Source organism: Gadus morhua, chromosome 18, assembly GCF_902167405.1.
Source record: "Gadus morhua chromosome 18, gadMor3.0, whole genome shotgun sequence".
In the NCBI taxonomy this organism is placed as follows: domain Eukaryota; kingdom Metazoa; phylum Chordata; class Actinopteri; order Gadiformes; family Gadidae; genus Gadus; species Gadus morhua.
In genome coordinates, this window is record NC_044065.1 from 12190329 (window position 1) to 12206786 (window position 16458).

The 16458-nt window shown below is 43.5% G+C and overlaps 2 protein-coding genes and 2 long non-coding RNA genes across 7 annotated transcripts; all 4 read right to left on the reverse strand.

Moving 5' to 3' along the window:
• Positions 1-3723: 3723 nt before the first annotated feature.
• Positions 3724-6582, reverse strand: LOC115530987 (uncharacterized). 3 transcript variants are annotated; one of them, XM_030339899.1, is made up of 4 exons: positions 6498-6582; positions 6305-6401; positions 4761-6013; positions 3724-4690 (listed from the first exon to the last, which is right to left on the reverse strand). In XM_030339899.1, exon 3 carries the CDS (start codon positions 5877-5879, stop codon positions 4770-4772), a length of 1110 nt encoding a protein of 369 aa, XP_030195759.1. In that variant the 5' UTR covers positions 5880-6013; positions 6305-6401; positions 6498-6582; the 3' UTR covers positions 3724-4690; positions 4761-4769. The 3 variants fall into 3 exon arrangements, with proteins under 3 accessions (XP_030195759.1, XP_030195757.1, XP_030195758.1); XM_030339897.1 differs by having other exon boundaries at positions 4036-4690; positions 6340-6401; XM_030339898.1 differs by having other exon boundaries at positions 4613-4690; positions 4766-6013; positions 6340-6401.
• Positions 6583-8188: 1606 nt separating this feature from the next.
• Positions 8189-9298, reverse strand: LOC115530666 (uncharacterized). Its single transcript, XR_003973760.1, has 4 exons — positions 9188-9298; positions 9034-9095; positions 8350-8844; positions 8189-8279 (listed from the first exon to the last, which is right to left on the reverse strand). It is a non-coding gene; the product is annotated as an uncharacterized LOC115530666 (long non-coding RNA).
• A 2155-nt stretch (positions 9299-11453) lies between these two features.
• Positions 11454-13573, reverse strand: LOC115530664 (uncharacterized). Of its 2 annotated transcripts, none has more exons than XM_030339356.1 (4): positions 13433-13573; positions 13240-13336; positions 11745-12946; positions 11454-11674 (listed from the first exon to the last, which is right to left on the reverse strand). In XM_030339356.1, the coding sequence occupies exon 3, from the start codon at positions 12810-12812 to the stop codon at positions 11754-11756; it is 1059 nt and encodes a 352-aa protein (XP_030195216.1). In that variant the 5' UTR covers positions 12813-12946; positions 13240-13336; positions 13433-13573; the 3' UTR covers positions 11454-11674; positions 11745-11753. The 2 variants fall into 2 exon arrangements, with proteins under 2 accessions (XP_030195216.1, XP_030195215.1); XM_030339355.1 differs by having other exon boundaries at positions 11458-11674; positions 13275-13336; positions 13433-13569.
• Positions 13574-15123: 1550 nt separating this feature from the next.
• On the reverse strand, positions 15124-16238 carry LOC115530665 (uncharacterized). The gene is made up of 4 exons (XR_003973759.1): positions 16128-16238; positions 15974-16035; positions 15285-15779; positions 15124-15214 (listed from the first exon to the last, which is right to left on the reverse strand). It is a non-coding gene; the product is annotated as an uncharacterized LOC115530665 (long non-coding RNA).
• Between the last annotated feature and the right edge of the window lie 220 nt (positions 16239-16458).

A 16458-nucleotide genomic window follows, 5' to 3' on the forward strand; every position in this document is an offset into this window, starting at 1 on the left:
TGAGGGTGAGATACATTTTGAGTTTTTTTATTATAATGTTCGAGTATAATAGCAAAACATAAAATGGAAAACATTTTTTTGTTAATATCATAATAATGATAATAACAATCATTATTATTATTATTATTATTATTATTATTATTATTAGGTAATTTCTTGGAACTTTAATAGTTAATTAGGCCTACAACTAAATCTGACTTGTTGAATCATCGAATTTCACAGCAATATTCGTGCACAGTCAACAGAACGAAAATTCTTATTTTTTCAACTATTGCACCAACACGAATTCCACCACAGGGTCATATAGGTGAATACATTCTTCCTATATTCTCTTGGGAAGGTCGCGCCTCATGGTGTGCGCTTCCCTTCGTGAATATTTCTTGTCAGCAATGGACGATGTCAAACATACAAATATTTCTCCACCAAATGTAGGACGTAGTGGAAAGTAAAGAAAGCTTTTAAAAATTGCGTAGAGCTCCAGTTTATTAAAACGCAAGGACTGTGATAGCACTTTGGTTCAGCCTATTGCATTAAGTTAGGTAGTATTGAGCAGGGGCACATGCCTCGCATACTGATTGCCGGAGAGGGCGAGATACACAAACAAGAGAAGAGACATTTTTGGGCGAAGCATTCAAGATCTGACACGTCGCAATTGCATTTTTGGCAAAAAAAGAAATCCTCAAAAGTGATTTGTCAATCCGTAACATTTAATAAATACATCCTTAATATCAAGACGATTGTTGAATATTATATAAATGTTGTATTTATTTTGTACATTAGCCCGGGCTAATGTAGGAAAATAATTATCTTTGATGTATTTTTTCTGTGGCTTGAGCAGTTGCCAGTGTTGAAGCTCTGCTGTACAGGAGTCTGCAGCCACACACAGTGTCTGTGCGTGTGTGAGCGTGTGTGTTTGAGCGAGTGTGTTTGAGCGTGTGAGCGTGTGTGTTTGAGCGAGTGTGTGTGAGCGTGTGTTAGCGTGTGCGCGAGCGTGTGTGTGTGTGAGCGAATGTGTGAGAGCGTGTGTGTGTGTGTGTGTGTGAGTGAGCGAGTGTGTGCGAGCGAGTGTGTGCATGCGTGCGTGCATGAGCGAGTGTGTGCGTGCGCGACTGCGTGTGAGCAAGTGAGTGTGTCAGCCACATGAAATGGCCCCACTGCCACCGGCGACGACTCCCCCTACCCCTCCACCGGCAGACACCGCCGCCCAGGGTCCGGTTCATTGACCAGGGTCCAGGTGGTGGGGGTCGCCCCGGAGAGCAGAGGCACACTTTGAAATGCAACCGGTTGCCAGACAACCGGCCCACCGAGACAGGCTCAGGACCCGCCCCACAATGCCGGAGATATTGGTGCTGAAGCAAAGGACGAAAACAAACCAGAAGACACAATGAAAGAAAGAAAGGAAAGGGAACAGAAACGGTTAATCTGGCCTCCGGATACAGACTCATCAGTTGGATTTAACAGAGCGGGAGGTGATAGCCCTCATCTCTCATAGCGCTTATGCGCACACTTTAGCATGCACATCAAGGTTGAAGGACTGACACCATTCCTAATGAAACCATCTGCCGCCCCTCGGCCACACATAATTCAGCTCCTTCTTCTTGAGGTTGAGCCCTTTGTCAAATGCCAGCTGCGTCAGAACACGCCGGCTGATGACTGCTGTAGTAAAAAGTGTTGCGTATCCTCTATTCTTTCATTGTCAACGGGTTTATTCACACAGCCACCCCACAAGCAGGCAAGATTTGCTTGACTTCTGCTGAATTGATCGACTGAGGACCTGAAGGCGTTTGGCCTTGCTCAAGGACATTGGCAAGGGAGACAATTTGTATTACATGATTGGATTGGTATCACCAAAAACGTTTCATGTCTAAATAGCCATTTCCTTTCTTTTCACAGAACAAAGGATTAGCGAAGCGATCACAAATCATGCATACGGAAAGACATTTACTTTCACATAAACAAGTGTGTGTGTGTGTGTGTGTGTGTGTGTGTGTGTGTGTGTGTGTGTGTGTGTGTGTGTGTGTGTGTGTGTGTGTGTGTGTGTGTGTGTGTGTGTGTGTGTGTGGCAAGCAAACAAACACAGCTCTTCACTCACTGAACATGAATCCATAATACTTTGAAAGTCACGCATGTGCACTCGCAGTAGCTACATCAGGCATGGCCAAGCAGCTGTGAGACCTGCTCTTTTTTACTTGCTTTGATACCGACCCAGGTTACCAAGCAGTGCTGGAGCAGACAATAGGCTGCAGTCATACATGCTGGCTGTTAAGGGGCCAGCTGAGCATATCAGTAGCCTCCGCCTGTTTTTTGAACACTGAAAAAGGTTTCCTGGCGGCAGTATGGCATGGAGGTCAGAAATAAGCCATAGAAAGACAGAGTTACGTCAATAGAGATAGGTAGACGTGGCTTGTGTAGCTACAGATATTGACACACACACATGCGCACACACATACACCTTTCTGTAATCATGATAATTATTGAATTATTGATAGTATTTGTGTTGCTTCAGCTCTAGTCTTAGTCATCCAGACCGAGCCAAGGGCTCTGAATCCATCAACAACAGTAATGTGTGGCAAAGAAACTGCAGTGGATTCAGCCACCAACACCAAATGTGCAGCAAATATAACGTTCAATGGGGTGCCAAAGCTACCCATCATAGGTGTTGAAATCTAGTGGGCAGTCTAGTTAATCTACGTAGGACCTCCACTATGAAAGCATTCTACTGACAAGGAAATCATATCAAGATCCACAGTGTAGGGCCGGTCTCCATTTTGGAGCAGGAGGGGGTTACAGGTGCCTTTTCTGGAGGACACTACTGGAGGACAACTACTCCCCTACATCGACAATTTAGTGTAACAGTCGGGACTCGAACTGGCCGCCCTCCGGTTACCAGTCTATCTCCTTAACCAGTAGCCCACGGATGTGAAATGAGGTGAATTAAACAATGCATATAGCAGGTCATGAGTACGCACAAAGATGTACCCCCTTTATTTAGTCTATGATAAACTGGTCCAGGAATATACAGTGCGACAAAGGGGTTATAAAATAAGTCCAAGAAGACTAAGCGGTAACACAACTATAAGGATTTCCCGCTTCCTTTCAGTATACATGACAAGAATAAGCAACCACCTTATTTACGGCTAACAAGAGTAGAATAAGTAACTTACGAGACTAGACATGTAATGTCCCATAAGCATGCTTTATCTTTACACCCACTCCCCATATTAAGATCAATACCTTATCTCTACCAAAAAAAGAATGCTAATCATTTAGCTTGGCAATGTAGAGGTCGGATCCAGAATCAATACTTCATCAATACCAATACACATTCCCTAAGCTTAGCAATGTAACCATCAGATCCAGAATCAATACTTCATCCAAACCAAAATATGAATATATATATTCACTCAGGTGTGCAATGTAGTAATCACTGAATCAATATTGCAATACTATGATAAAATGCCTCAACAGCACTCCCAAAGGACACTCCTCTCTGCAATCATTATTTAAAATCTGCCACATATTAGATAATGGTGGTGATTTCCTCAATAAAACCTCAATAAAACTCAGACTGCAATATGACATTACCGAGTCTTGAGATTGACAAAATAGGCCAAATTTTTTTAACTACCTCCATGGATTATATTGATCAATATCCTCCAGCCTATATTTATTAGACAGTCTTCACAAATGTAGACCATCAGCAATCATAAAAAACGTTGTGACAACTGGAGGTAGATTAGGAAGAATCTCTTGAGGTAAAAAGTATTTTATTGGCATGGCCGGAATGGTGAAGATGCCACACCTATAGGGTTAGATTTTCACCCGTGATTCAGTGAAATCGAATGTCTTTCTGAAAAGGCCAAGAGGTTATGCTGTGGACCTCGAACGCAGTTTCCTGACAAATTCATTGTCTTTTACCCCCTATAGAATGATCCGTTTAACTCATCTCTATTTATGGATCCACAGCCATGTGTCACTTTCTGATCTCCTGACCGACCTTCCTGGTCATTTGATCAGAGAACAGAGTTATGGTCCCAAGAGTATGTTCGGAACCAGATCTTATTTCATAATTTAAAGTCTATGAAAAATACAAGTCAACTCGGGCTCATTGTAATCATACAATTACCCATTTTACGTCTTCCTGCATCTACGCTAGGGAGGTGCCCAGAAAAGCCACAGGTGGCGTGCAGCAATTAACATTTTAATTATAGTTTGATAGGTTCAGCTCAACCTAAACCTTTGATAGGTTTAGACCAACAAAAACTACTGCAACACTACATTAATGCCAGTCTTGAAAAAGAGGCAGAATTTTCTAAAAAGGTCAATGATAGCCATAGGGTAATGTGCCCAGACAACCAAATTTGTGGAACCCTCCCTACAATACTTTCCAACCAATATTTGCTAGCAACACTTGTCATACATTGACTATCAGCGAACGTAAAACCATGGTGAACCACATGGGGGGGCGGGGGGTCCTCGAACAGTAGCAAACAGAACAAAAGATTACCACAGGTATTCCTTAAAGGAGATATATAAGGGAACTACAAAGTATATACTAGTGACCATAAGGGCACAATGAAGAGTCCTGCATGGTAGAGTTACGACCACAAACTTTGTGTTGAATTACTTTACTGAAAACCCGGCAAGAAATGTTTGTAGGGCGTTTCCAAGGGAAATGCTCAGAGTTCACCTAGAAGAGATGGAGAAAAGATTAAGCATTGAAGGGTCAAAATGGTGAATCTTTTGATTGTACTACTTACATTACATGATCACTTGATAGAGCTTGGCATCTGGTAGTTGTCCCAGTCTTCAGGATAAATCCCAAATGCCTCAGGACCTTGGTTGAGGGAGTATTGGTCTGAGGTGGCACTCAGTCTGGACCGTTGGTAGCCACTCCCGATCTGGATAATGAAGCTGGGTGGATAAGGCTCACTGACGCCTGATGGAAGCTCCTGCATGTCAGAGTGTTCAGAACCGTCACCCAAAGGCTCAATGACTCCTTGTTGAAGCTCCTGCATGTCAAAGACTTCAGAACCATCACCCAAAGGCTCAATGACTCCTTGTTGAAGCTCCTGCATGTCAGAGCCTTCAGAACCATCACCCAAAGGCTCAATGACTCCTTGTTGAAGCTCCTGCATGTCAGAGACTTCAGACCCGTCATCCTGCTGGTAAAAGGCTGCCAACGCAGAGTCATATTCATTGCTCGGTGAATAGCCTTCCATGTTCCAGGCGGTCAGGTAGTTCGATAGGTCTTTTGCCTCAAGCTCAGGAACCTCCCAAACACCTGCTCCACCAGAGCCCTGTTTGGACATGGAGGAAGCTTGGCTAAGAGCATGGCACCTCTTCTGTTCCCTGGGCTCACTGACGCCTTGTTGAGGCTCCTGCAGGTCAGAGACTTCAAACTGAGGCAGAAGAGCTTCAAAGCCTTCACCCTGCTGGTAGAAGGCGGACACCTCAGAGTCAACTTCATTGCTCGGTGAATAGGCTTGTCTGGTCCAGTCGGAGAGTTCTTGAGAGGTCCCCGAGCTCAGTTGATGAGCACCGGCTACAACTGCAGACACTCCCTTTCCCTGTGGTGCCTCTTGGTTGGGCGCACCTGCTCCACCGGAGCCCTGTTGCAAGGGATTTAATGGCAGTATGGAGCCTTCTTTGGACATCGAGACCGAGGGGGAGGCTTTGGCGGGAGACTTCTTGAGGGCCCTGGGCTCAATGAGATGTCCCTCGTTTTCTGGCACATCTTCGCTGGGACCACCAGAAGAAGCTCTCTGGTCCACCAACCCGGTCATGGACAGTTCCTGAGGTTTGGTGAAATATTCAAGGGGTTTATCAGGGTCCTGAAGCGCAAGATAATATGAAGGTATGGAGCCCTGCTTGTACATGCCAGAGGCCCAAAGGGACAAAGCTTGGTCAAGAGAACCAGATTTCCTGCTTGATGCTCTCGGCGCCCTGGGCTCTTCGAGATATTCAAGGCTAGACGAGTCTTGGTTCAGTTCATCTTCCCTGGATGATGAGCCTGTGAATCCGAGGGACAGATGCGATTTTGTTAAGATGACTTTGAAGTTGCAACTGAAATGCTACCATAAATAAAAAATTGAAAAAAATTATTGTTCCTACTAGCCATTTTAATTAGAAAATGAAATGTTTGATCTTAATAGAAACAGTTCAATGGCAGCGTAATGGGTGTCGCAGGAGGAGAAATAGCCGTCATTGTACAAGAATTGAACCTACCAAGACAAAACATTTAGTAAAAACTAAGGGCAATTTGATGCTGCATTAAACAGATCTTGGATCAAGAACCACCCACATGTTTCAACACAGATTCAACAGTGAATTCCATACCACTTCTAGCTAATGGAGCAGAAGTCCCACTGCTAAACAGGAAAAGGCAAATCCAATAAACCCTGAAACAGAAATTCAAACAACTCCAGTTATGGCTTCAACAGATACTACCAACATTTAAAAAACTCATTGACAGCATAAACAGGGATTAGACACACCTTAAAAGGCTGACAAGGGCCATGTCAAAAAAAAAGATTGCCACAGAATAACACAAGTACTAAATACAAACCCCCAGCTAGACAGTGGAGTGCTAGTTCTACTCTAGATTGTCCTTATATTGGTTTTTAAAAAAACACCTTGTTAATGCTTATTGAGGACAGCTGGTATATGAACAACCAGAAAGGGCCCTCCCTCGAATTAGAGTCTTACATGAACTCAATATATGTTTTTCATCCAAATAGGCAGACACTGAAATTGATCTAAGATTTAATTTTAAGATGCCAAATTAGGTTATGCCGGTTGTGGTTGGATGATGGCTGGTTTAGGCAGCCTCACCTGGCCGCAAGGGTGATCTCCTGCATGGCACACCAGTGTCATGTAGCATTGTCCTACGAATTCTACAATAAAGTGGTTTAAAACTTAATCCTGATGGAGGAGCCCAGAAGAGCAGACTATGTGGCCATTGTTGAGCCTCATTTACATGTATGGGGCAAGGAAGGCTCTGCGTTAGCGCGTCCATTGTTTTCTTTCGGGCAGAGCTCTTAGCCAACTATGCGGTGGACTACCTTTGGCGTCGTGCACCGTGCAAAATTGGCAGAAATGTATGCTAGCACAGAGCTTCTTTTGCGCCCAAAATTCAAATTATTCCAAATTTAACTATTTTTGCACACTGAGATATCAGCTGTATGTGACAGAGCAAGATGACCGAATGGATGAAAATCAAGTACTCTGTCTGAGTTGCTGAACCACAGCCCTAAAAATTTATCAAATTACAAAAACAATTACGAACAGTGAACTCTGAGCAGTAATATGGGGCCGGTTTGTGAATAGGGATATCATTTATGATGTAGCTAAATGAAAGATAGCTATATGTCACTATGGGGTTGCTACACCAGGCAGTCAGCCTAGAAAATTAGCTTGGAAAAAACATTGAAGCTCTGCAATAATATATTGGTCTGTCATTCCATCTTCATAAACCCCTACTGATGAAGTGTACCTGCATTGCGGAATGGGGCTGAAAGCACCATCCTTTAGTTTTTGCCATGATCATGTAGGGTCAAATGGGCTTTACTTTTTTCCAGGACAGATGACTTTTACCAGCCAAGTATTGGACCTCAACACAATTCAAAAGACTACACAGCATTAACAGCTCTTGAGAATGTAGCAAACAAATGAAAAGGGGTTCAGAAAACCTTTGAGGATTTCAGCCTACATGGATTGACTGCGCAGAGTCTCCATCCTAGAATTCTAAGCAAGTCTTCATGATCAAAAATAAAATTGGCATGGAGGTGGTTCAAGCAGCATTCCTTGAAGCCAAATCAAATTAAACCATCTGGGCAGAATTGTAAATCAGTCACGATTGAAGGGTCCGAATCACCCACGTCCTTGAGTCTGCAGCGTGATGATGCCACGCCTTTAGGGTCCAATATATCTCAGAAGCACACAACTTTATATGACGTCGTCTTGTCCACTCTTTTTAAGCATAACCTGTCAGAACTGGTGTTGGTACTACAAATTGAGGCACCAATACAGGCTTAAATATCCTACGATTATTAAATGATGTCACTCAAGCAAGATGATTTACAGAGTTAACAGTAGCAATCAGAACATAAGATGACTACAGGGTATTCCTTAAGGTTGATAGAAGGGTGTAGTGACTGCAAGTGCACAATAATGAGTACTACATGGATGAGTTACATCTCACTTTATGTGTTGAACAATATTGAAAACAGGCAAGACATTTTTGCAGGACGTTGCCGAGGGAAAGGTTTTCCGCCCACCTAGAAGAGATTGAGAAATGATTAAGCAATGAAGGGTCAAAAAGTTGAAACTTTGGATTGTACAACTTACATTTCAAAATCTGATCCTTGGTAGAGCTTGACATCTAGAAGTCTTCAGGATTAATACCATATTCCTCAAGACCTTTGATGAGGGAGTATTCGTCTGCGATGCCACTCAGTCTGGACCGTTTGTATCCACTGCTGGTCTGGACAATGAAACTTGGTGAATAAGGCTCACTAACTTCTTGTGGAAGCTCCTGCATGTCAGAGCCTTCAAACCCGTCAGCCTGCTGGTAAACAGCTGCCATCTCAGACTCTCCTCCCATGTTCCAGCCGGTCTGGTCCTGAGATTGAGTGTTTCCTCCGCTTGAAGCAAAAGACCAATCTCCAACATTAGATACTCCCTTTCCTTGTGGTGCATCTGCCTCACTGGATCCCTGTTGGGACATGGAGGCCGAGGAGGAAGCTTGGGCGAGAGCAGACATCTTGTTTGCCCTTGGCTCAATGAGGTATCCAAGGTTGGACCAGTATTGGTCCAGAGCATCGTCACTAGATGATGGATAGCCTGTGGAGCCAAGAGACTGTTGGGACTTGTGGAAAGAGGCAATTTTGTGTTCTCAGTAGCATAAACCATGCAAGTTTGATTCAGGTACCCGTACAAGAATCAAACTACTCATCACCTAGTACCATAAAGAGAAAATGTAGCCGCTACCGGGTTCCGGTGTTTTAACAAAAGGTTCAGTGAAATACATACCATATCTTGCAAGTGGAACCCCCATCCCACTGCTAATCAAGAAGATGCTAATCAAGTAAACACTGTAACAGACACAGGGTTTTTGTCAAAACTTTTCAAAAACAAAAAGACACTTCCTAATATCATACCAATTATCAACTATGCTTAAACATACCTTAAAGAGGAGACAACTGCCATGGTAGACGATATTTACAACAGCTTAACACACGCTGTAACTATGACCGACCAGCTTACAGACAGGAGAGACCTGGTACTATGCTTGCTTTGCTAGATTGTCTTTATATTGGTTTTGAAAAACACCTCATTAATGCTTATGGAGGACAGCTGGTATCTCCACAATCAAAAAACACCTTCCTCCAATGAGGGCTTGACAGGAAGTCCCAAGATGTTTTGCATTTAAATATGTAGACACTGAATAAATATCGACATCAGCTGTCATTTTAAAGATATTCATTATAAAGTTTGATAAATAGGTTATCTTTCAAATTCAAGCAACTTGAATCATTGAAATCAGATACATTTCAACATTCTCAAGAGCACCAAGAGGTTATGCTGCGGATGTTGGGGATCGAACCCAGTTCCCTGACCACTTCACTATCTTTTCCTGTCTTTTTTTTTCTATCGCATCAGTATTGATCATCTGTTTCTTATGGATCTACAGCCATGTGACACTCTGTGATCCCTTGCCCGTCAACGTCCTTAGAAGCCATTCACAACACAGCCACGAGAGCCCTACTGTGATCGGATGACACTGCCTCAACCGAGGGATGCATTGTTGGGTTGTTTGTTTGATGGTTATGATCGTAATGGGGACAATGTTGAAAAAGAAGGTAAACCCCAGGTAAACCCCAGTAAACCCCACAAATCAAACGAGAGCAGTGGCTGTGGGAATTTATACGACAATGTGATTTACTCGTGTGCATTTCTCTCCTTTCCGGCAGTAGTCAGGAAGTTGAGACTTCAGACGTGGTTATAATGACACAGATAACCTTTTAGTGAATATTCTGTCCCACCTATTTCAATTAGCTTCTCTCGTCTATCTTCCCCTTTCTCTCGCTTATAGTCACTCATAGAGACGCAAACGCCCTCTCTTCCTCTGTCTTTCTCTTCATCTGTGTGTGTATGAGACTCTCAGTGTTTGTCTCAGCCTCAGCATGTTGCACAAACATTAAAATCTAAAATCGGAGAAAGAAAGAAAGAAAGTGGTACAAAAGTGGGCCAATGTTAACTGCAAAATCAACAGTAACCATACCACATACCAAATGACCTATATAGGCCTATGCAATACATATGAAAAGCTTGAGCCTACATACGACAGTCTCTTTTGACAGTGTAACGCAGATTCAGTGTTTCTCCTTTTAAAAGCCTGATGGACCCCTGGCGAGGGGAGGGGCCCTCTGACAATCCTTCATGTCCCTGCTCAGAAACCCGAGGCAAAGCTGGTCTCAGTGGGGAGAGACTTAATGGTCTGGTACCAGACTTGTATACCACAAGCACTTCCTGAAGCCTACCTGCTGACGGCGCTTACCTGCTGCCTGCCTCTGGAGGAACCAACCTTGCAGAGCAGATGGTCCCGCGATACAGAGTGCGACTATGAATGTGAATATATAAGCCTGCACTGAAGGCCTATATTTATTAGACAGTCTTCACAAATGTAGACCATCAGCAATCATAAAAAACGTTGTGACAACTGGAGGGAGATTAGGAAGAATCTCTTGAGGTAAAAAGTATTTTATTGGCATGGCCAGAATGGTGAATGATGCCACACCTATAGGGTTAGATTTTCACCCAACGCGATTCAGTGAAATCGAATGTCATTCTGAAAAGGCCAAGAGGTTATGCTGCGGACCTCGAACGCAGTTCGAACGCAGTTCCCTGACAAATTCATTGTCTTTTACCCCCTATAGAATGATCCGTTTAACTCATCTCTATTTATGGATCCACAGCCATGTGTCACTTTCTGATCTCCTGACCGACCTTCCTGGTCATTTGATCAGAGAACAGAGTTATGGTCCCAAGAGTATGTTCGGAACCAGACCTTATTTCATAATTTAAAGTCTATGAAAAATACAAGTCAACTCCTGCTCATTGTAATCATACAATTAACCAGTTTACATCTTCCTGCATCTAGGCTAGGGAGGTGCCCAGAAAAGCCACAGGTGGCGTGCAGCAATTAACATTTTAATTATAGTTTGATAGGTTCAGCTCAACCAACAAAACGTTTTAGACCTCAACCCAAACTACTGCAGCACTACATTAATGCCAGTCTTGAAAGGGTAATGTGCCCAGACAACCAAATTTGTGGAACCCTCCCTACAATACTTTCCAACCAATAATTGCTAGCAACACTTTGTCATACATTGACCATCAGCGAACGTAAAACCATGGTGAACCACATGGGGGGGGCGGGGGGTCCTCGAACAGTAGCAAACAGAACAAAAGATTACCACAGGTATTCCTTAAAGGAGATATACCGAGATATAGCAGGGAACTAAAAAAGTATATACTAGTGACCATAAGGGCACAATGACAAGTCCTGCATGGTAGAGTTACGACCTCAAACTTTGTGTTGAATGACTTTATTGAAAACCCGGCAAGAAATGTTTGTAGGGCGTTTCCAAGGGAAATGATCAGAGTTCACCTAGAAGAGATGGAGAAAAGATTAAGCATTGAAGGGTCAAAATGTTGAATCTTTTGATTGTACTACTTACATTACATGATCACTTGATAGAGCTTGGCAACTGGTAGTTGTCCCAGTCTTCAGGATAAATCCCAAATGCCTCAGGACCTTGGTTGAGGGAGTATTTGTCTGAGGTGGCACTCAGTCTGGACCGTTGGTAGCCACTCCCGATCTGGATAATGAAGCTGGGTGGATAAGGCTCACTGACGCCTGATGGAAGCTCCTGCATGTCAGAGTGGTTAGAACCGTCACCCAAAGGCTCAATGACTCCTTGTTGAAGCTCCTGCATGTCAAAGACTTCAGAACCATCACCCAAAGGCTCAATGACTCCTTGTTGAAGCTCCTGCATGTCAGAGACTTCAGACCCGTCACCCTGCTGGTAGAAGGCTGCCATCGCAGAGTCATATTCATTGCTCGGTGAATAGCCTTCCATGTTCCAGGCGGTCAGGTAGTTCGATTGTTCTTTTGCCTCAAGCTCAGGAACCTCCCAAACACCTGCTCCACCAGAGCCCTGTTTGGACATGGAGGAAGAGGCGGAAGCTTGGCTAAGAGAATGGCACCTCTTCTGTTCCCTGGGCTCACTGACGCCTTGTTGAGGCTCCTCCAGGTCAGAGACTTCAAACTGAGGCAGCAGAGCTTCAAAGCCGTCACCCTGCTGGTAGAAGGCGGACACCTCAGAGTCAACTTCATTGCTCGGTGAATAGGCTTGTCTGGTCCAGTCAGAGAGTTCTTGAGAGGTCCCTGAGCTCAGTTGATGAGCACCGGCTACAACTGCAGACACTCCCTTTCCCTGTGGTGCCTCTTGGTTGGGCGCACCTGCTCCACCGGAGCCCTGTTGCAAGGGATTTAATGGCAGTATGGAGCCTTCTTTGGACATCGAGACCGAGGGGGAGGCTTTGGCGGGAGACGTCTTGAGGGCCCTGGGCTCAATGAGATGTCCCTCGTTTTCTGGCACATCTTCGCTGAGACCACCAGAAGAAGCTCTCTGGTCCACCAACCCGGTGATGGACAGTTCCTGAGGTTTGGTGAAATATTCAAGGGGTTTATCAGGGTCCTGGAGCGCAAGATAATATGAAGGTATGGAGCCCTGCTTGTACATGCCAGAGGCCCAAAGGGACAAAGCTTGGTCAAGAGAACCAGATTTCCTGCTTGATGCTCTCGGCGCCCTGGGCTCTTCGAGATATTCAAGGCTAGACGAGTCTTGGTTCAGTTCATCTTCCCTGGATGATGAGCCTGTGAATCCGAGGGACAGGTGCGAATTTGTTAAGATGACTTTGAAGTTGCAACTGAAATGCTACCATAAATAAAAAATTGAAAAAAAAACTATTGTTCCTACTAGCCATTTTAATTAGAAAATGAAATGTTTGATCTTAATAGAAACAGTTCAATGGCAGCGTAATGGGTGTCGCAGGAAGAGCAATAGCTGTCATTGTACAAGAATTGAACCTACCAAGACAAAACATTTAGTAAAAACTAAGTGCAATTTGATGCTGCATTAAACAGATCTTGGGTCAAGAACCACCCACATGTTTCAACACAGATTCAACAGTGAATTCCATACCACTTCTATTTAATGGAGCAGAAGTCCCACTGCTAAACAGGAAAAGGCAAATCCAATAAACCCTGAAACAGAAATTCAAACATCTCCAGTTATGGCTTCAACAGATACTACCAAAATTTAAAAATCTCATTGACAGCATAAACAGGGATTAGACACACCTTAAAAGGCTGACAAGGGCCATGGCAAAAAAAAGATTGCAGCAGAATAACACAAGTACTAAATACAAACCCCCAGCTAGACAGTGGAGTGCTAGTCCTACTCTAGATGGTCCTTATATTGTTTTTTAAAAAAACACCTTGTTAATGCTTATTGAGGACAGCTGGAACATGAACAACCAGAAAGGGCCCTCCCTCGGATTAGAGTCTTACATGAACTCAATATATGTTTTGCATCCAAATAGGCAGACACTGAAATTGATCTAAGATTTAATTTTAAGATGCCAAATTAGGTTATGCCGGTTGTGGTTGGATGATGGCTGGTTTAGGCAGCCTCACCTGGCCGCAAGGGTGATCTCCTGCATGGCACACCAGTGTCATGTAGCATTGTCCTACGAATTCTACAATAAAGTGGTTTAAAACTTAATCCTGATGGAGGAGCCCAGAAGAGCAGACTAGGCGGCCATTGTTGAGCCTCATTTACATGAATGGGGCAAGGAAGGCTCTGCGTTAGCGCGGCCATTGTTTTCTTTTGGGCAGAGCTCTTGGCCAACTATGCGGTGCACTACCATTGGCGTCGTGCACCGTGCAAAATTGGCAGAAATGTATGCTAGCGCAGAGCTTCGTTTGCGCCCAAAATTCAATTATTCCAAATGTAACTATTTTTGCACACAATGAGATCAGCTGTATGTGACAGAGCAAGATGACCGAATGGATGAAAATCAAGTACTCTGTGTCTGAGTTGCTGAACCACAACCCTAAAAATATATCAAATTACAAAAACAATTACGAACAGTGAACTCTGAGCAGTAATATGGGGCCGGTTTGTGAATAGGGATATCATTTATGATGTAGCTAAATGAAAGATAGCTATACGTCACTATGGGGTTGCTACGCCAGGCAGTCAGCCTAGAAAATTAGCTTGGAAAAAACATTGAAGCTCTGCAATAATATATTGGTCTGTCATTTCATCTTCATAAACCCCTACTGATGAAGTGTACCTGCATTGCTGAATGGGGCTGAAAGCACCATCCTTTAGTTTTTGCCATGATCATGTAGGCTCAAATGGGCTTTACTTTTTTCGAGGTAAGATGACTTTTACCAGCTAAGTATTGGACCTCAACACAATTCGAAAGACTACACAGCATTAACGGCTCTTGAGAATGTAGCAAACAAATGAAAAGGGGTTCAGAAAACCTTTGAGGATTTCAGCCTACATGGATTAACTGCGCAGAGTCTCCATCCTAGAATTCTAAGCAAGTCTTCATGATCAAAAAAAAAAATTGGCATGGAGGTGGTTCAAGCAGCATTCCTTGAAGCCAAGTCAAATTAAACCATCTGGGCAGAATTGTAATTTAGCCACGATTGAAGGGTCCCAATCACCCACGTCCTCGAGTCTGCAGCGTGATGATGCCACACCTTTAGGGTCCAATATATCTCAGAAGCATACAACTTTATATGGCGTCGTCTTGTCCACTCTTTTTAAGCATAACCTGTCAGAACTGGTGTTCGTACTACAAATTGAGGCACCAATACAGGCTTAAATATCCTACGATTATTAAATTATGTCACTCATGCAAGATGATTGTCAGAGTTAACAGTAGCAATCAGAACATAAGATGACTACAGGTATTCCTTAAGGTTGATAGAAGGGTGTAGTGACTGCAAGTGCACAACAGTGAGTACTGCATGGATGAGTTTCATCTCACTTTATGTGTTGAACAATATTGAAAACAGGCAAGACATTTTTGCAGGACGTTGCCGAGGGAAAGGTTTTCCGCCGACCTAGAAGAGATTGAGAAATGATTAAGCATTGAAGGGTCAAAAAGTTGAATCTTTGGATTGTACAACTTACATTTCAAAATCTGATCCTTGGTAGAGCTTGACATCTAGAAGTCTTCAGGATTAATACCATATTCCTCAAGACCTTTGATGAGGGAGTATTCGTCTGCGGTGCCACTCAGTCTGGACCGTTTGTATCCACTGCTGGTCTGGACAATGAAACTTGGTGAATAAGGCTCACTAACTTCTTGTGGAAGCTCCTGCATGTCAGAGCCTTCAAACCCGTCAGCCTGCTGGTAAACAGCTGCCATCTCAGACTCTCCTCCCATGTTCCAGCCGGTCTGGTCCTGAGATTGAGCGTTTCCTCCGCTTGAAGCAAAAGACCAATCTCCAACTTTAGATACTCCCTTTCCTTGTGGTGCATCTGCCTCACTGGATCCCTGTTGGGACATGGAGGCCGAGGAGGAAGCTTGGGCGAGAGCAGACATCTTGTTTGCCCTTGGCTCAATGAGGTATCCAAGGTTGGACCAGTATTGGTCCAGAGCATCGTCACTAGATGATGGATAGCCTGTGGAGCCAAGAGATTGTTGGGACTTGTGGAAAGAGGCAATTTTGTGTTCTCAGTAGCATAAACCATGCAAGTTTGAGTCATCCAGGTACCCGTACAAGAATCAAACTACTCATCACCTAGTACCATAAAGAGAAAAATGTAGTCGCTACCGGGTTCAGGGGTTTTAACAAAAGGTTCAGTGAAATACATACCATATCTTGCAAGTGGAACCCCCATCCCACTGCTAATCAAGAAGATGCTAATCAAGTAAACACTGTAACAGACACAGGGTTTTTGTCAAAACTTTTCAAAAACAAAAAGACACTTCCTAATATCATACCAATTATCAACTATGCTTAAACATACCTTAAAGAGGAGACAACTGCCATGGTAGACGATATTTACAACAGCTTAACACAAGCTGTAACTATGACCGACCAGCTTACAGACAGGAGAGACCTGGTACTATGCTTGCTTTGCTAGATTGTCGTTATATTGGTTTTGAAAAACACCTCATTAATGCTTATGGAGGACAGCTGGTATCTGCACAATCAAAAAACACCTTCCTCCAATGAGGGCTTGACAGGAAGTCCCAAGATGTTTTGCATTTAAATATGTAGACACTGAATAAATATTGACATCAGCTGTCATTTTAAAGATATTCATTATAAAGTTTGATAAATAGGTTATCTTTCAA